At 40.9% G+C, this 13933-nt stretch overlaps 1 protein-coding gene across 2 annotated transcripts in view; it reads left to right on the top strand.

The window, feature by feature from the left end:
• KMO (kynurenine 3-monooxygenase) overlaps positions 1-13933 on the top strand; it is a 514165-nt gene that overhangs the window by 208266 nt on the left and 291966 nt on the right. For both annotated transcript variants that reach the window (XM_078648707.1, XM_078648706.1), the window contains one exon: positions 8946-9043. In XM_078648707.1, coding sequence (XP_078504833.1) covers positions 8946-9043 — 98 coding nt within the window. The remainder of the gene's footprint in view (positions 1-8945; positions 9044-13933) is intronic.

Below are 13933 nucleotides of genomic sequence, written 5' to 3' on the forward strand. Positions count from 1 at the left end.
AATGAGAAACAAGATGGCCGCGCCCGTTCACGACCGCGTGGGTAAGTTCGCGCGAGATTTTCCTCGCGAGCACGCGCGAAATTGTACTAGCGAGCAGCACACTTTGCGAGATTACACATAGCGGCCGGAAACGGAATTACGTCACGCAAACAAGATGGCCGCGCCCGTGTACGACCGCTAGGGTAACTTGGCAAACGTATAGCTACAAGCGCCCCGTGAACACGCGCAAAAGCACGCGAACATACACGTCGCAAAAAAAACAATTTTGTATTCGCACGTATTCGCGGCTTCCGAAATCGATCTCGCACGGATTCGCGCCCCAAAAAACGCGCGAAATTGCAGAAAAAACTATTTTAGCTAAACTGAAAGCAATGAGCAGGTGCAAAAGTTCAAACTTAACATTAGTAACATTCAAGGTAGTGCTTCCTGAGGGGCCCCTCCAGAGTTTGCAACTATTCTATGACCCTGCTATGACCCAAACAGCAGGCTCATAGAATAGCTACAAGTAGACCATAAAGGTCCTGTGAAAAAAAATTTCACTGCAACAACAAGCAAATTACAGATAAGGAAGGAAGCAGGTGCCAGCCAGACTGGAACTTTCAAAATTACTGACACATTAATGACCCACAAATTAATTGATGGCAGTTGAAGAAGGGCAGGTGTGCTTGCTTTTTTCAACCACCATAATCTACAGTGATAAATAAACCTAATGGGTGGCAGTGAGGATGTACCAGAGGGTGGCATGGGTGTCCCAGAGGGTGGCAGTGGTGAAACAGAGGGTGCTGTGAACCTGTGATGATAAACCAGACGTAGAAACAACATAGTTGCGGCCGTTGCGAGCCGAAAAGTAAGTTCGCAATTGCGAACTTGTCCCAAAATCGGCGCGAACGCGCGCCAACACAAAAAACGGGAAAATCCGCAAATCCGCTAGAGTTCGCGTATCTTCGCGGATTGCGAATCCGTAAATCCGCAATTTCGCGTTCGCGAGATCCGCTAGATCCGCCCATGCTTAATCGCAATAACTCTCTGCTCTTTAGCAGTTTCCACCAGAACTCACTGAAAAAACACCTGCCTTACAGTCAGATGTTAAGAATAACACGCATCGTTTCTGATTCTGACACAAGGACGACCCAAATTGAATCCATGACAGCAAGATTTCGGAATAGAGGATACCCCGAAGAAATCCTGAAGGAGGCTGTCAATCGGACTTCTGCCATCTCCAGAGCAGAAGCTCTACGAAGCATTCCTAAAACTGACGATCAAAGAATGGTCCTTGTCTCCAGGTACTCTACCTCAAGCAAATGTTATAAGAACATTATATTGAAACACTGGCGTATTCTATCATCAGAACCAGATTTCAAGAACCTCTTTAAGGATCCGCCTATCTTTGCATATACACGACCAATGAACCTCAAGGAAATCCTATCCAAAACCACTACCACCGCTGCATCCATTCAACACACTGGCACACGTCCTTGTCACCATTGCAACAATTGCAATAACATCATTAAAGGCAATAACCTTAATCATCCCATGCGAGGTTTCAATATCAGATTAAACGTGGACGCTACTTGCGACTCCTCTAACCTGATTTATCTCTTGAAATGCCCGTGTGGCAAAATCTATGTGGGCAAGACTAGCCGGAAGATCAAGACTCGACTTAATGAACATAAGTCAAATATTCGCACCAGAAATCCCAAATCTAATGTAGCCACCCACTTCAACGAGGCAAACCACAACGTGGCTCAGCTCAAATACTTGGTCCTTGAACTGGTCCCAAAAACCGAAGGGAGAGACAACAACAAGACTCTTTTGCAACGTGAAACATCATGGATGTACAGACTCCAGTCACAGAAACCGTTCGGTCTTAATGACCGTACCGAACTGAGCTGTTACCTATAACGGACGTTTACTGTTGCATTGTATCCATGTCCTGCTGATTATTTACCTTTAACTGTGACTTTCACTGTTAGTCCTCACCCTTACTCCCTTCCAAGATGGCCGCACGCATCCCGTCACTCCCCAGCCTCCACCTCGCCCGCAGTAGTCCTTCTTCTACTCTCACCATCACCCTTCTGCTCAAACTCCGCATTAACTCCGCGGAGTTGCTGAAGCCGACACCCGTATGCCGCACGCCAGACGATTTCCCACCGAAGTAAGTTTCACCCTATCGCACTTCGTTGTCTTTAACGACAAGATTGTCCGCAATTCGCCTGCACTCACTCAAACGAGGACATAAGTCTCACGCACCGTTGAGCAGTCCACTCCTCTGTTTTAAAACCCACTGTTCTACCATTTTTGCACTCTAATTGTTAGCTCTCATGTTCCCGCACACCCAACCTACCTTCCTGCATACCATTGATTATTTAGACACCGGGATCCTTTCCCCTTTCACATTCGACCGCACCAGGGCTGCATGAGGTTGACTCACCCACACGTTTTTGTAACATTTTACACTCTGTTGTTTAGGACCTCCATTGATTTAGAATTCGCCTATTCTTTTGTTGCAGCGCTCCTTGAAAAAGGACTTCCTGTCCGAAATGCATTGGAGCCCATCTAGCGTTGTGATGTCGCTAAAAATTACCGTTTTGATGATTCATATGATGAAAATATGAAAACTCATCCCAAAGGGAAATCATTGAATACATTTTGGAACCTCACACATCGTTCTTGAATTGAACTTCATTTGGAATTCATTGCACTGTTCCTGGTGCACTGAACCAGACAAGTGTGCCCGCCACAGGGATGTGCCTACATTCCAGTAGCACACTCAATTTCAATCTTCCCAATTAAGCCATCTACCTAGATCACCTGCAATAAAAAACTACGAGGTTGACCTCCTCACTCACTTTGATCTAAAATCATATGTAATGCGTGGCCACCTCTTCAAGCATGTGTATTACTGACCACAGAATATCAGTGCCCATGCTCACTGACTCGATCGAACAACTTGTGAAAAAGGCAGCCTGTTTAATGCCTGCATCTTCCAATCAGTGCACCTGCATCTATCAAGTCAGGTGTATTGCCTGGTGTTCACTTTAAGCTGAGACTTCAAAACTGACTTTTGTCAATACCATCATAAAACAGTTTATAGCCGTGGAAATACTAGTAACGGTTTCAAGAAGACAATACGTTTAAACATTTTTTAGAAACGGGGACCTTTCTCAATAATAATTGTTTTCAGATAAAAACTAAAATAATATAAGCCCTCCCCTCTAGTATTGAATAAAACTACAAGGGCAATTAATTAATACTTTCGCATCATGACGGACCTAAAAAAAGTATTTTGATATAGCCCTAAAAATATTAGTAAAGATTTCAAGATTACGATACTTTTAGAATCAGGAACCTTTTTCAATGTGAAGTGCCTTAAGATGAAAATAAAAATAAATGTAATATTAACGTAAGTCCTTCCCTCTAGTATTGAATAAAACTACTTGGCAATCAATAAGTACTATTGCACCACTCTTCCCACTATTTAATCCTAATCTATATGTGTTACATTTAAACATAAAAAACTGTTCCCTAATTTTAGCATTTATTAATTGTACCACAGCTTCTCTTTACTTCCAATTTTTCAAAACTAAACCATCGAATATCCTGTTGGTTATGCTCTTTTTCTAGGAAATGCTTTGATCTTCTTAGTCCTAACCACTGATTTATGTTAATTTTTCTTAATGCGTAGCTTCTGACTTATTTCATCAATATGCCCTATGTTGCATGGACAAATAATTAAATATCGCATATTTTTACTACGTTAGTAGGTGAAGAATTTTGTCTCATGAGCCTCTCTATGTAAGGAAACTTAGAATTTCTGATGCATTGATGGCATATGCTACACCCGTCGTATCTATAATTTCCAACCACCATTTTCTTATTTACATCTACAAGAACCTGTGGCTTCTGTTGTCTACATGTATGAACCAATTAATTTCTAAAGTTACTATTTCTACGAAAAGCAAAAAATGGTCTCTGTATTTTACCTGATTGTCTACTATTTAAAATATTCCAATTTTTTTTTATTAACATTTTTCTCCCTGTTCCTAACTCCTGAAAAATTACTTACAAGAATTATTCTCTCAATGTTATCTTTGCTCTTATTACTCCCAAACATACATTCTTTATTATAATATTTAAGCCTTTTGAAGGAGTGTTTTATCAATGTTTGGGGGTAGCCTCTTTCCTGCAATTTACTCTTTAAAAGTGCTTGTTAAAATCATCCATAGTGATACAGTTTCTTCGTTGACGAAGTGCAACGAGGTGTTCTTGTCTGTTCGTTTTTTAAAAAGTTCAACTTCAAGATGACCTGAAATATCTTCAATAGATATGTCTAAAAGAATTGCACATTTTCTTGCTTTTAGTAGCAGTAGATCTCAAATGACTATCTCCCAAGTTGATCCAAGTTATATATTTATCTAGTTGTTCCTCTGAGCCTCCCCATATAAAACAATATAGGGCCCGATGTAGGTGGCCAAATACCGGTCGGTAATGGTGAAACTTGGTAAATTTCACTGTTACCTACCGTTATTTAGCCATTCCTGATGTACGGAAGGAATCGGTAATAAGGAATCGGTAAATACCGATTCCTTAATACCGATTCCATATTGGCCTTGCATTTAAGGAATTGGTAATACCGATTCCTTTTTATGCATTGTAGAAAGCACATAAAAGAGTGCTTTTGGGCCTTAAGGAATCAGTAATTACCACCAACTTCAAGTTGGTGGTAATTACCAACTGGCAGATGCATCAAAGTAAATACCGGGAGCAAATGGGCAGATTCTCAGAATCTGCACCTTTGCTCTCGAATTGCATTTGGGATGCATCATCCCAAATGCAAAAATCGCAATTTAAGGAATCTCTAAATTGAGATTCCTTAAATTGCGATTGCATTTAAGGAATCCCAAATTGAGATTCCTTAAATGCAATGCATGAAAGTAAAAAAATAGCGAATTCGCTAATAGGGAGAGCAAATTACCATGAAGTTGGACTTCATGGTAATTTGCTAAAACTTTGAAAAAAGCACTTTTGTGCATTTTTCAAAGTTTCATGTTGCGCGCACACATGCCCTTAGGGCATGTGTGTGTGCAACATATGTGCATAGATCAATTTCAGGGGTGCAACAGGGTGTCATTTTGACACCCTTGCACCCTTGAAATTGCATGAGCAATTTGCGAGTACCTACTGGTACTCGCTAATTGCTCATGCAATCTCCAATACATTCCCATAGGAATGAATGGGACAGCATTTTGTGAGTAGCAATTAAGGAATGTTAAGGAATCGCTATTTTAATAGCAATTCCTATATGCATAGGCTTTTGCTATTCCAAAATAGCGATTCCTTAAAAATCGCTATTTAGGAATAGCAAAAGGCTACGTTGATGCATCTGCCAGAATATTCCTTTAAAAAAGCACTTTCTTGCTTTTTTTGAAGTGCCATGTGGCACACGTCCATGCGCTTAGGGCATGCATGTGTGCCACATGTGCACACATGCACATTTCAGGGATGCAACAGGGTGTCCTTTGGACACCCTGGCACCCTTGAAATACCTCCCGGTATTACTGATTCGGTAATACCGATTCGGTAATACCGAATGTCTTCACATTCATTCCTATGGGCCTTCAAACCCATAGGAATGAATGGATAGGTATTCGCTATTACCGAATCTCAATTACCGATTCGGTAATAACGAATATTAAGGATTCTATATTTTTTACAGAATTCTTACCTACATCTGAAATACCGATTTCCTAATACCGAATCGGTAACATTCGGTATTAAGAATTCGGTATTTCACTATTTCCTACATCGGGCCCTAAATCTTTAAAATGAGACCAATGTTTTACATTTTCACAATAAGGAGCTACCTCATTATATACATGCTTACTCTCTAACTCCAAAGTTATGCCAACCTAGAAGCACTTGCTTATCCCTTTCAACTGTAAAATATCTTGCCCTTAAATAAAATAAAACATTATTTTTCAAAATCATTGTCACACATTTCACTAGAAACTCAGTTCTAACTCCCTGGATGCAAGATTCTTCTAAAATCTCCCTGATGAAGGTAATGGTACCACCCTTAGAGATATTTGTATAAAGAGCTTCTAGGTCTAATGGAACTAAAAACTCATTATACATCCCAAAATCCGAACCCTTGGAGATCCTGTGAGCCGAATCTTTGATGTAAGATTTTTGTGGGGCCACTAAAGGCTTCAACTAATAATCTGGATATTAACTAAGAGACTCCAGCAAAGAAGTAAGACAAGACACAATATGCCTAAGTGGTGGGTTATTCACATTTTTATAGTTCTTAGATAATCCATATATTTCTGGAATTAGAGGGTTGTGTTGTTTTAAGATTCTGTACTTCTCATCACAGATTTATTTTATTTTATTTTATGTTTTGAGTTTTGTATTACTCAAATATGACCATTGGGTATCAGAGCGCTCTACAGAGTTCAACATTTATAAGGAATGCACAAGAAAAATGGTAGGCATACAGAGTAACAACATATAAATAAATGGTGGAATATATGGGCGATATAGTTCAGAGGTAGCAATAGAATGTTATTTCAGGGGTAGGAGGAATAAATTAAGAGATTATTTTCAGATGTAATGATGATGAGGCTTCTTGGAGGTTGAGTGGAAGTGCATCAAGGCAATTCATAATATTTTAGGTGGATGGGCTCAGGTATTTGTTGAGAAAAAGTAATTTGAGCTTTTTTCTGAACTGTAGGAATGATTGATTTTCACATAGGGTCTGTGGCAGAGCGTTCCAAATTGTATGCGCATTCCCATAGAAGGAGTGATTTCCTTCCTTGAATTTGGGGGGAATCAGGAGTAGTGTGTTTTTACTACACAGAGGGCAGCTTTTGGTAGTTTGTTTGGGAAGTAGATAGGTTTTTCAGTGTGGTCATTTTGAATATGCTTCTCACTTCGATTAGTAGTCAGTTGAGTTTCTTAAGTGTGGGAGCGATGTGATAATAACAGCATCTGCCAGAGAGAAATCTAGCTGATGTGTTTAGTGTGGATTTCATAGGGATAAGGTGGCTTTTTGGGGTATTAGTGATCCAGTCTTTTTTTTTCACTTCATCCAAAGTTTTCAACACTTTTTATTTTATTTTGTCTAACCTTCCTTGTTTAATTCTTTGGTAATGTTCCTGCACTATTAATAATTTCCATACCTGTGCTTCAGATTCAGAGGTGTGCAATATAAACTTCCCTCTGCCCATGCGCCACCCATATATTTTTTTGCAAACCCAGATTTACAAAGACTTAAACTCTGGGTTCATGTAAAAATGGAGCGTCTACCAGATGGAGAGTGTAACAAGGAGACATATCTTTATTTATTCTGATTATTTCCTATTTCCACATGTGCTTCATTCTGCAGCACACATAGAAGGAGTAATATTGCTGTTGGGATTTTTTTGTGCTGGAAGGTGTCCCTTATTGCACAAAAACAATCCTGGCCATTTTACAGGCACCCTTGCACTATAGTGCAAGGGTACCTGTATTGACGCTAGGCAGCAAACAGTGCATCAGTAAAAAGAGAGAGAAGAAATGCTCCATATCTTTGTAAATATGGAGCATTTCTACTCTCTCCCTTTCACGCAATGGAGCGCAGCAAGTTCTCTTGCTCTGCAGTGTTGCGTGAAATAATAGTAAATGTGCCCCTTGATCCCTGCCCTTCTGTTTTATTTATTTTACCTGAGACTCCATTTTGGGAGCATTATGCTTTAAGCTGTGGTGAACATTTGCCTCGCTGGGGTTTAATAAGTCGTACATCACTATTATCAGTAGAGAGGTAAGTTACGATTTGTAAGCAAATAGGTGATTTCACACTAATTGTAACTTTAAGTGTGGGGTAATTAATTGACATTTTTAATACACCACACCTGCAGATTTTCACAGACATATTTTGCCAGGATAACCATGGTGAAATTATCATGGTATGAATAGCTGGGTGAAAATAGAGAAATATGGGGTAATTGGGGTGCAAACCATCGATATCATGTGCTATATATACATCCTTTGTAGTGTAGTTCCTATAATCCCAATAGGCGCTGCGCATTGGAATAATTTATCCTATAGATTTGACGTAGGACTTAAGTCAATAGGTCTCTATCAAATATACTAAACTTAATTGTGTGGGTGCCAGCTAACTCAGAGGTCACTAGAAACTTTCTCGAATACACAAGAAGGGATTAGTTTCTGACAACCGCATAAACATGATAGCTTTGTTTCCCAAGAATAAGAATATATCTCTCAGAGTCGTGGAAACAATAGATAAGTATTTCACTCAGTCAATTGTGCTTGCTTCGTTTCTATAGAGTTTCAGAAAAATAGTGAGGGGGCGTTTTCAATAAAAGGGTTTATTGAACAGTCTTCTTTCTCATGCAAGAGAGGTGAACTGCTACAATCGTTAGGCAGAATGTAAAGTATAATGCGTACAGCGTAAACAGTAATATGAAATAATACTGTAAGAGCATTGTATGGTTTCTAAGCCATATAAAAATAAATATATAAATAACATAGACTAAAATACTCAACTGGTGCTTCTAAAACACGCCTACCCCAATGTAGCTATATAAGGGCATGCATCGGGAAAATGCAATCAGAGCCTAAAACGCCACACAACACCTTGGGCCTGCAAAACGTGAAATAGTTGAAATTTACCACACCTCACATATACCCCACCCCATGCAATGGTATTTACTGGATGTGGTAATCACCACCTAATTTCTGCAGAACTCAGAAAGAGGCCATAATCTATTGCTGATTCTGAGCAGTGAGTACCTGTTTGAATCATAAAAGATCCATCCGGATTATTTACTTCTTTGCCACCCTATGCTATCTTTATGTGCATGTTTTCCAGCCACTTATTTTCATGGGTGTGTCATTATTGACTCTTGACAGGGAATGAAATTATTTCTCTTAACTTTTTCTAGATATTCGAACAGCCAAAATTATCAGTGGTCGAAGTATCAACTTGGCCCTTTCTCACAGAGGACGTCAGGCCCTTAAAGCAGTTGGATTGGAAGAACAGGTACGGTGTGGCAGGAGCCAATTAGTCTAGTATGGGATAGAAGAAGACAACTGCTATCTGAAAATGTATTTTGCCAGGCTTCTAACTGTAACTCAAGGTATAAAGAAATATAGAGTGGAACAGGCCCATCAACACTACTACAGCTTCTGGGTCCATGTGATATTGTTGTAAGTTGCTCCTCGTATTTTATGTACCTTTTAATTCTATTTTTACGTTGAACAATCAAACACAACACGTACAGACGCCGATGTCCAAACATCTTTGATGCAAAATAGCAGACAGCAAAGCCAAAATATCAAAGAAAATTGTAATTTCATCTGATTTGGTCTCCTTCTAGAAAAATGGTCAGTTTCAGCAATGCATTAAAACTGGCACATTTTGATCTATCATATATACATTTTCACATAATACAAGTCAATGCAAGAATGTTATGTGACAACAATTCATTTGTTTCGGCCGAAACTTATCTAACCTGCAGGCGTCCAGAACTTTTCCGGCCTTGAAAGAAAGATGGTATTCATATCCTCAAATACTGACTCTATTCTTCTCACAAAACACAGCATCCCTTGCCAGGTTTGAACACGAGGTTGCATGCGCTAAAATGTCCAATGTAGTACCCAAGACATAATAGCTCCTGGGCCTAGCATGGCCTAGCAAAGTTGTCAGTGAATACAATACAGTATAAGGAAGCACTGAATCATAACAGAACAATTGCTTTCCAACTGCACACATGGTATACACGCACAGTATTATAATTGCTTTCATGCACTTCTTTTTATGGCTATACTTCATGAAATCATTTGTCTCTACACAAACACTGGGGATAATATAGCATAATAAAATTTGTCATGCATTGCAAAGATCCAAATGGTAGAGTCTTCAACTGCCAAGTGGTTTGTGGTATTATCTTCCTCTTGAACTTAGGAATTAACCCAACTAGCTCCTTTGTAGGAATAAATTTATAGAAGTGGGTGTTTAACTTCTAATTGCGTCTCTAAGCAAATATTTGCCTCTTTTCTTTGAAACAAAGGTGCTGAGTGATTTTTTCACATGTGGAAATATTTTTCATAAAGGCATATTGTCAGTAATAATTTTTTAAATAGTGCATGACGTGAGTCCTGCACAAGTAATAGATCAACAATTGTCTTCTTTCTGAGAACCAAGTACCCCATTGCATCACTTGACTCTCTCAGGGTAGTGAAGCAGAGCAGTCCAGGGCCTGCTCAGGAGAGGTCGTGTGGGCTTCCCATCTCCATCTAATGGCTTGCAAAGCAACACTCAAAAAATAATTTTCCAGTCGGTGCCTTTTCTTTGAAAAAGAAAAAGGCTAACCAAAATTGCAGGTGGCCGACTATTTCTTTACACTCATCAGTCCACATAATGCAGCCATAGGACCAGCCACTAGTGTGCCTGCGCACCCGAGCCAAAGAGCACCAAGCATCAGCTCCAGGAGTGCTTGAATAATGCTGATCAATCTCATCTGGTCATGTATCATACGACCTGAGAGACACAAGTTGAGGATTTCAATAGGGTAAGACTGCGCAACCTCCTGCAGACTTTCGCTACACATTTCAAAAACGTTGGTGGGCCCCCTGTCCCTTCTTGGGGCCCACAAAGCATGCGGAATATTGAAAATAGCTCTTAAAGGGAATCATGGGGCAATCCAGGCCAAGTGCGTGCATACCAAATGAGCGGGCTTGCGCTGATTCCTGGGCACTGGCCCACCCCAGGGTTATTTGCAGAGATAGAGGGTGAGTGCCACATGCTCTGATTCTTGTTTTTTAGAAGACAAATTGCAGATCTTCATCAGAGTATAACTCCTGCGCAGTGGGCGAATGATGTCACTCCTGGGCTATTTTTACTCCTGGTGGTGGCAAATTCTAGGCACCAGGACCATTTTTAACAGGCCTCCTGGCTTCCAAAGGGTGCACTTTGATGGACACTGATTTCATTGGGTCCTTGTGCCAGTCTCCTCTTCTCCTGACTCATGGGTCTCCTCCCTTGCTGATCGGGTTATCTTGCATAGCCCCTCTGCTACCAGCCAGCAAAGCATCCTCCTACGTACACTTCCATAACCCTGGAGGCTTCTGGTTGTCTTGGAGAGTACTTGGGCAGGCAGTGGAGTCCAGATCTTTACCTATTTGGCCCCCAGGGGCCATAATGGGCCTGTGCTACTGGCCCTGGAGTCCTCCTTTAGTCCTTGATGTTCAAAGTCTTTAGCAGGGATCAGGTGGCTTCTCCGTCCAGCTGTCCATGATGATGCTGTCATTGCATTCCAGGGTCTTACTCACTGTCTCTCCTTTGTGCAGAGGTTTACAAGGGTGGGTAGAAAGTTCTAGATGCCAGGTATCCTTTGCCCATCCCAGAGTGCCATATCATCTCTCCACCCCTGTCCTACCTCTCTTGCACAGAGATTCTGGGACAATCCAAAATGGTAGAACCTTTCTTCCACTGTGCCGAGGACCCAGAGGTGTGGCTATGGAATCACACAGCCCCTCCTCTGTGATCACTCTAAACCTGTTCTGGAGGCAGCTCCTCTTCCACTGTGCATGTTGCCTGGCTGTCTGGGGGCACAAAGGAAGGGGGCAGACCCAGGTTTTAGCAACTTCTGCCTGTGATAGGGAGGGCCTCTTTGAAGTTAATCAAGTTACTAGGCACCGCCCCAGACCAGGTTAGCACTTCCCCACACCAAAAGACCTATGTCTCTGTACGATTCACACACCATATGGGAGCCATCCAGCTGCCAGGTGAAAGTTGAATATTTACAAAAAGTCCTCTGAAGGTTTTGGGCAGGAATATGATAACTTTTTACAAGTGCCTTTTTCACATAAATAAACAAAATGCAATTTGATCATTAAATTGGATTCTAAATAGCTATTAAAATAAGTCCTTGAATTATTTATTTCTCTATCTTCTGCCAATCTGAACTTAGCATGTATTAAATGTAATACTGTAGTAAAGTGTTGTCCTATGGAGGCACGGAGCCTTGCTACAGTGAAAATAGCGTTAAGGTCTGCTTCACTGTAAATACACTATGTGATAAAAAGCAAACATCATGGTAGACTAAATAGTTGGAACCCATTTACAACACATATGTATATAAAATAATTGGGTAAAGATTCCATTACAGATTGCAGTACAAACGCAACATTCCTGAAGATGTCTATGAATTAATCCCCAACTGTGCTATAATCATGTAACAAACAGAAGCTGATGGCATATGCCCTTTCTTTCATAAACACTCACTTTGCAAATGCTAGAGCAGAAGACCAAATTGCATTCTGCACCCCTGAACACTAACTCTTATAAAGAGCATGATTGTTGGAAAATAATATTGGAAAATATCCTTTCTTTCATATCACCAAATTAGGTGTTGAAGCCTTATTGGAAGCATTGTCCTCCATGCAGGATTAAAGGAGGCCAGTCAAGCGGAATGGCATACTCCACCACACAAGTTATGGTCTGGCTCACAAAAAAAGAACCTTATCTCTGCCCCAAAAAGGTCCATGGGATCCACTAAATTGGCACATCAAGCACATCCTATTTGAATGCTGAGGATGTTTACTGTGTGGCAGGATGGGAGTACCATCTTAACTTGGCAGTTGTACAGCCCGCCAAATTTGTGGTTCCACTGGTTCATTTAGAAGTAGGCCCAACCGCTGCTTGTATGCCAGTGTAAGAGCATCTGTATGGTCCACCAGATTGGGGGAAGGCCTTCTGACACTCTTTTTTCCTATCTAAAAATACCATGAGCGGCACCGTGGTTGCACAGAGGAAAAATCAAGTAATTACCTTAACTTGTAGGATAAAACTCCCTGGGCAGCAAAGCAATCGATGCTTGTTACAGGAATAAACCTTTGATTTGCAGGTTTGTTTTTCTAACACTAAGAAAATGCCAGGCAGCCATCATGACAGTGCAGCTTGCCAGCATTCCATATTGCTGGAAGGCCTTTCTCCTCACCCAAAGAAGCACTTTGGCTAAAGATTTCCCATAAATTGGGCAAGCTGTGTGTTATACCTGCTGCTCAGCCAGTGTGACTGTGGTGACAGAATGTTGGTGAGTGTGTGAATGAGTTGGTGGATGGGCTGAGCAGCAGGAAGGTTGCTTCCGGTGGCGCTCTGCTTATCATCTTACCATCCTGAATAAATCTACTTGGAGAAACTACCTGGAATTGGACCATCATCTATTCACTACTCAGTCCTCCACTAGCTCAACACTAAATGAGGCACTATTTCACACCTTTACCAAAACTCAGCGGGACTGCTAAAGTGCAAGGGGACTGCGCTGTAAATTAAATAAATAAATAAGGGTAGTGATAGATTTGAGTGTCTCTAGTGGCACAGGTAGGTACTTGTAACAAATAGGGACCCTTTCCTCTAGTCAGGATAAGGGGATTACACCCCCAAAATAACCCCTGCTCACCCCCTTGGTAGCTTGGCACGAGCAGACAGACTTATCTCAGAGGGAGTGTGTAAAGCATTTGTGACCACATACAGTAACAAAGTGACAACACTACAGATGGACACCACACAAGTTTTTATACAAAAAATAAGTATACTTTATATAGATTTACCACAAGACCATAAATGACAAAAATACACAATACTTTTACTTTAAGATGGTAGATTTAGCTTGGTTTAGTTCAGTTCTTACGATGCCACACTTGGCGTCAATGTGCCTTACGTTGCGTTGCGCTTCCGTGACAAGCAATGTCGCAGCGAGGGAAATGCGGCAAAGTTCGAGTGCAAATAAATAAAGACGTGAAGATGCACGCTTCTCCAGTGATGCGAGAAGTTCTCGGTTCGATGCGTGGACTGTAGTGGCGACACCCTTGTTCAGCGATGCGATGGCAACAGCTCCAACTGCGACACTCTTCTCCCAAAATGTGT

This window comes from Lissotriton helveticus, chromosome 6 (genome assembly GCF_964261635.1).
Source record: "Lissotriton helveticus chromosome 6, aLisHel1.1, whole genome shotgun sequence".
NCBI classification, from domain to species: Eukaryota; Metazoa; Chordata; class Amphibia; order Caudata; family Salamandridae; genus Lissotriton; species Lissotriton helveticus.